A 6,346-nucleotide genomic window follows, 5' to 3' on the forward strand; every position below is an offset into this window, starting at 1 on the left:
ACCAAGAGGGTTGGGGGGACACACAGGAGGGTTCCCAGAGTTTTTTGGCCCCAACTCACGTGGCTGAAGAGCTCGTTGGTCAAGCCCAGGTAGTTGTGCAAAGCCAGGAAGGTGACGCGCTGCAGGCGCACCATGATGATCTGGGGGGGGGAGGCAAGGGGGAGGAGACAAGAGGCCATCAGGGGTCTCCTGTCCCCACAGGGGACCCCCTCCCAAGGTCCCCCCCGAGCCAGACTCACCTGCACCACCCTCACCAGGCTCTCGGGGTACTTCTCAAAGACAGCAGAGAAGGCCTCCACGGGCAGGCGCAGGATGGTGGAGTCCTCGCGCACACCCCGTCCGGTACGGCCGCTGGTGGCCCTGGGGACGTGTCACAGGGTTGGTGGCCTTGCCAGGATGGGGGAGACCCATCCTGAGGTCCAGCCCAGCCATGGAGAGGGGATGGTGGCAGCTGGAGGCTGGGGAAGCCCGATGGTGGCAACTGGGCTTTTGGTTATTTGGGCTTGAGGGTGGTCGTGGTTGGGTTGGATGGGTTTGGGGACAGTTGGTGGGGCTGGGAGGTGGCCAAGGGGGGGCTGAGATCTGGGGACGTCCATGGATGGGCTGAGAAGATGTGGGGACACCCATGGGTGGGCTGAGAAGATGTGGGGACACCCATGGGTGGGCTGGAGGGGCTCGGGGATGGTTGTGATCAAGTTCTGGGGGGTTGGAGACAACCCTCCTCTGTCCTGGGTTGGTGCTGGGGACACTGGTGATGCTGGTGCTGTGATGACACCAAGAAGGCTGAGCTGGTGGGACTTGGAGGTGATTGGGCTGAGAAGATTTGGGGACATCCATGGTTGGGCTGGAGGGGCCTGGGGACATCCATGGTTGGGCTGGAGGGGCCTGGGGACATCCATGGTTGGGCTGGAGGGGCCTGGGGACATCCATGGTTGGGCTGGAGGGGCTTGGGGACATCCATGGTTGGGCTGGAGGGGCCTGGGGACATCCATGGTTGGGCTGGAGGGGCTTGGGGACATCCATGGTTGGGCTGGAGGGGCCTGGGGACATCCATGGTTGGGCTGGAGGGGCTTGGGGACATCCATGGTTGGGCTGGAGGGGCCTGGGGACATCCATGGTTGGGCTGGAGGGGCTTGGGGACATCCATGGTTGGGCTGGAGGGGCCTGGGGACATCCATGGTTGGGCTGGAGGGGCTTGGGGACATCCATGGTTGGGCTGGAGGGGCCTGGGGACATCCATGGTTGGGCTGGAGGGGCTTGGGGACATCCATGGTTGGGCTGGAGGGGCCTGGGGACATCCATGGTTGGGCTGGAGGGGCTTGGGGACATCCATGGTTGGGCTGGAGGGGCCTGGGGACATCCATGGTTGGGCTGGAGGGGCTTGGGGACATCCATGGTTGGGCTGGAGGGGCCTGGGGACATCCATGGTTGGGCTGGAGGGGCTTGGGGACATCCATGGTTGGGCTGGAGGGGCCTGGGGACATCCATGGTTGGGCTGGAGGGGCTTGGGGACATCCATGGTTGGGCTGGAGGGGCCTGGGGACATCCATGGTTGGGCTGGAGGGGCTTGGGGACATCCATGGTTGGGCTGGAGGGGCCTGGGGACATCCATGGTTGGGCTGGAGGGGCTTGGGGACATCCATGGTTGGGCTGGAGGGGCCTGGGGACATCCATGGTTGGGCTGGAGGGGCTTGGGGACATCCATGGTTGGGCTGGAGGGGCCTGGGGACATCCATGGTTGGGCTGGAGGGGCTTGGGGACATCCATGGTTGGGCTGGAGGGGCCTGGGGACATCCATGGTTGGGCTGGAGGGGCTTGGGGACATCCATGGTTGGGCTGGAGGGGCCTGGGGACATCCATGGTTGGGCTGGAGGGGCTTGGGGACATCCATGGTTGGGCTGGAGGGGCCTGGGGACATCCATGGTTGGGCTGGAGGGGCTTGGGGACATCCATGGTTGGGCTGGAGGGGCCTGGGGACATCCATGGTTGGGCTGGAGGGGCTTGGGGACATCCATGGTTGGGCTGGAGGGGCCTGGGGACATCCATGGTTGGGCTGGAGGGGCTTGGGGACATCCATGGTTGGGCTGGAGGGGCCTGGGGACATCCATGGTTGGGCTGGAGGGGCTTGGGGACATCCATGGTTGGGCTGGAGGGGCCTGGGGACATCCATGGTTGGGCTGGAGGGGCTTGGGGACATCCATGGTTGGGCTGGAGGGGCCTGGGGACATCCATGGTTGGGCTGGAGGGGCTTGGGGACATCCATGGTTGGGCTGGAGGGGCCTGGGGACATCCATGGTTGGGCTGGAGGGGCTTGGGGACATCCATGGTTGGGCTGGAGGGGCCTGGGGACATCCATGGTTGGGCTGGAGGGGCTTGGGGACATCCATGGTTGGGCTGGAGGGGCCTGGGGACATCCATGGTTGGGCTGGAGGGGCTTGGGGACATCCATGGTTGGGCTGGAGGGGCCTGGGGACATCCATGGTTGGGCTGGAGGGGCTTGGGGACATCCATGGTTGGGCTGGAGGGGCCTGGGGACATCCATGGTTGGGCTGGAGGGGCTTGGGGACATCCATGGTTGGGCTGGAGGGGCCTGGGGACATCCATGGTTGGGCTGGAGGGGCTTGGGGACATCCATGGTTGGGCTGGAGGGGCCTGGGGACATCCATGGTTGGGCTGGAGGGGCTTGGGGACATCCATGGTTGGGCTGGAGGGGCCTGGGGACATCCATGGTTGGGCTGGAGGGGCTTGGGGACATCCATGGTTGGGCTGGAGGGGCCTGGGGACATCCATGGTTGGGCTGGAGGGGCTTGGGGACATCCATGGTTGGGCTGGAGGGGCCTGGGGACATCCATGGTTGGGCTGGAGGGGCTTGGGGACATCCATGGTTGGGCTGGAGGGGCCTGGGGACATCCATGGTTGGGCTGGAGGGGCTTGGGGACATCCATGGTTGGGCTGGAGGGGCCTGGGGACATCCATGGTTGGGCTGGAGGGGCTTGGGGACATCCATGGTTGGGCTGGAGGGGCCTGGGGACATCCATGGTTGGGCTGGAGGGGCTTGGGGACATCCATGGTTGGGCTGGAGGGGCCTGGGGACATCCATGGTTGGGCTGGAGGGGCTTGGGGACATCCATGGTTGGGCTGGAGGGGCCTGGGGACATCCATGGTTGGGCTGGAGGGGCTTGGGGACATCCATGGTTGGGCTGGAGGGGCCTGGGGACATCCATGGTTGGGCTGGAGGGGCTTGGGGACATCCATGGTTGGGCTGGAGGGGCCTGGGGACATCCATGGTTGGGCTGGAGGGGCTTGGGGACATCCATGGTTGGGCTGGAGGGGCCTGGGGACATCCATGGTTGGGCTGGAGGGGCTTGGGGACATCCATGGTTGGGCTGGAGGGGCCTGGGGACATCCATGGTTGGGCTGGAGGGGCTTGGGGACATCCATGGTTGGGCTGGAGGGGCCTGGGGACATCCATGGTTGGGCTGGAGGGGCTTGGGGACATCCATGGTTGGGCTGGAGGGGCCTGGGGACATCCATGGTTGGGCTGGAGGGGCTTGGGGACATCCATGGTTGGGCTGGAGGGGCCTGGGGACATCCATGGTTGGGCTGGAGGGGCTTGGGGACATCCATGGTTGGGCTGGAGGGGCCTGGGGACATCCATGGTTGGGCTGGAGGGGCTTGGGGACATCCATGGTTGGGCTGGAGGGGCCTGGGGACATCCATGGTTGGGCTGGAGGGGCTTGGGGACATCCATGGTTGGGCTGGAGGGGCCTGGGGACATCCATGGTTGGGCTGGAGGGGCTTGGGGACATCCATGGTTGGGCTGGAGGGGCCTGGGGACATCCATGGTTGGGCTGGAGGGGCTTGGGGACATCCATGGTTGGGCTGGAGGGGCCTGGGGACATCCATGGTTGGGCTGGAGGGGCTTGGGGACATCCATGGTTGGGCTGGAGGGGCCTGGGGACATCCATGGTTGGGCTGGAGGGGCTTGGGGACATCCATGGTTGGGCTGGAGGGGCCTGGGGACATCCATGGTTGGGCTGGAGGGGCTTGGGGACATCCATGGTTGGGCTGGAGGGGCCTGGGGACATCCATGGTTGGGCTGGAGGGGCTTGGGGACATCCATGGTTGGGCTGGAGGGGCCTGGGGACATCCATGGTTGGGCTGGAGGGGCTTGGGGACATCCATGGTTGGGCTGGAGGGGCCTGGGGACATCCATGGTTGGGCTGGAGGGGCTTGGGGACATCCATGGTTGGGCTGGAGGGGCCTGGGGACATCCATGGTTGGGCTGGAGGGGCTTGGGGACATCCATGGTTGGGCTGGAGGGGCCTGGGGACATCCATGGTTGGGCTGGAGGGGCTTGGGGACATCCATGGTTGGGCTGGAGGGGCCTGGGGACATCCATGGTTGGGCTGGAGGGGCTTGGGGACATCCATGGTTGGGCTGGAGGGGCCTGGGGACATCCATGGTTGGGCTGGAGGGGCTTGGGGACATCCATGGTTGGGCTGGAGGGGCCTGGGGACATCCATGGTTGGGCTGGAGGGGCTTGGGGACATCCATGGTTGGGCTGGAGGGGCCTGGGGACATCCATGGTTGGGCTGGAGGGGCTTGGGGACATCCATGGTTGGGCTGGAGGGGCCTGGGGACATCCATGGTTGGGCTGGAGGGGCTTGGGGACATCCATGGTTGGGCTGGAGGGGCCTGGGGACATCCATGGTTGGGCTGGAGGGGCTTGGGGACATCCATGGTTGGGCTGGAGGGGCCTGGGGACATCCATGGTTGGGCTGGAGGGGCTTGGGGACATCCATGGTTGGGCTGGAGGGGCCTGGGGACATCCATGGTTGGGCTGGAGGGGCTTGGGGACATCCATGGTTGGGCTGGAGGGGCCTGGGGACATCCATGGTTGGGCTGGAGGGGCTTGGGGACATCCATGGTTGGGCTGGAGGGGCCTGGGGACATCCATGGTTGGGCTGGAGGGGCTTGGGGACATCCATGGTTGGGCTGGAGGGGCCTGGGGACATCCATGGTTGGGCTGGAGGGGCTTGGGGACATCCATGGTTGGGCTGGAGGGGCCTGGGGACATCCATGGTTGGGCTGGAGGGGCTTGGGGACATCCATGGTTGGGCTGGAGGGGCCTGGGGACATCCATGGTTGGGCTGGAGGGGCTTGGGGACATCCATGGTTGGGCTGGAGGGGCCTGGGGACATCCATGGTTGGGCTGGAGGGGCTTGGGGACATCCATGGTTGGGCTGGAGGGGCCTGGGGACATCCATGGTTGGGCTGGAGGGGCTTGGGGACATCCATGGTTGGGCTGGAGGGGCCTGGGGACATCCATGGTTGGGCTGGAGGGGCTTGGGGACATCCATGGTTGGGCTGGAGGGGCCTGGGGACATCCATGGTTGGGCTGGAGGGGCTTGGGGACATCCATGGTTGGGCTGGAGGGGCCTGGGGACATCCATGGTTGGGCTGGAGGGGCTTGGGGACATCCATGGTTGGGCTGGAGGGGCCTGGGGACCCCCGTGGTTGGGCTGGAGGGGCCTGGGGACAGCCACGACCAAGCTCTGGGGGGCTGGGACACCCCATCTGTCCCGGGGTGGCGCTGGGGACACGGGTACCGTGATGACGTCGAGGATGCTGAGCAGGCTGTGCACACTGTCCCCAGGGAACACCTCCTTCATCACTGTCTCCTTCCCGTCCTGCCGGGCACAAACCCCTTGGTGCTCCTCATCCCCAGCCTCCCCAGTGTCCCCCCAGTGCCCCCTGGTGTCCCTCCCAGTATCCCCAGTGTCCCCACACCAGCTCCGTGAGCACCAGCCCCAACTTCTCACCCTGCTCAACACAAACTCCTTGGTGCTCCTCATCCCACCCCTCCCAGTGTCCCTTGGTGTCCCCCCAATGTCCCCAGTGTCCCTTAGTGTCCTCCCAGTGTCCCCCCAGTGCCCCCACAGCAGCTCAGTGAGGACCAGCCCCAACTTCCCACCCCGCTGAGCACAAACCCTTTGGTTCTGCTCATCCCCACCCCTCCCAGTTTCCCCCCAGTGTCCTCCCCAGTGTGTTCCCAGTATCCTCCCAGTGTCTCCCCACTGTCCCCTGAAGTGCCTCCCACCATCCCTCCCCCCCCAGTGTCCCCCCAGTGTCCCCAGAGCAGCTCCATGAGCACCAGCTCCAACTTCCCACCTTGCTGAGCACAACCCCCCCGGTTCTTCTCATCCCCCCCCCTCCCAGTTTCCCCCCAGTGTCCTCCCAGTGTATTCTCATATCCCCACAGTGTGTCCCCACTGTCCCCTGGCATCCCTCCCAGTGTCCTTCCCTCCAGTGTCCCCCCAGTGTCCCTTGGTGTCCTCCCAGT

General features: G+C 65.5%; 1 protein-coding gene across 1 annotated transcript in view; it reads right to left on the reverse strand.

The window, feature by feature from the left end:
- Positions 1-5,693, reverse strand: part of PNPLA6 (patatin-like phospholipase domain containing 6) — a gene marked incomplete at both ends in the record, with an annotated part of 28,062 nt that extends 22,369 nt beyond the window's left edge. Inside the window, 4 exon segments of the mRNA XM_009994598.1 lie at positions 44-140; positions 240-327; positions 329-360; positions 5,613-5,693. Of these exon segments, the coding sequence (XP_009992900.1) occupies positions 44-140; positions 240-327; positions 329-360; positions 5,613-5,693 (298 nt within the window).
- Between the last annotated feature and the right edge of the window lie 653 nt (positions 5,694-6,346).

The sequence above is a fragment of the Chaetura pelagica genome, unplaced genomic scaffold (genome assembly GCF_000747805.2).
Source record: "Chaetura pelagica isolate M959 unplaced genomic scaffold, ChaPel_1.0 scaffold443, whole genome shotgun sequence".
Taxonomy (NCBI): Eukaryota; Metazoa; Chordata; class Aves; order Apodiformes; family Apodidae; genus Chaetura; species Chaetura pelagica.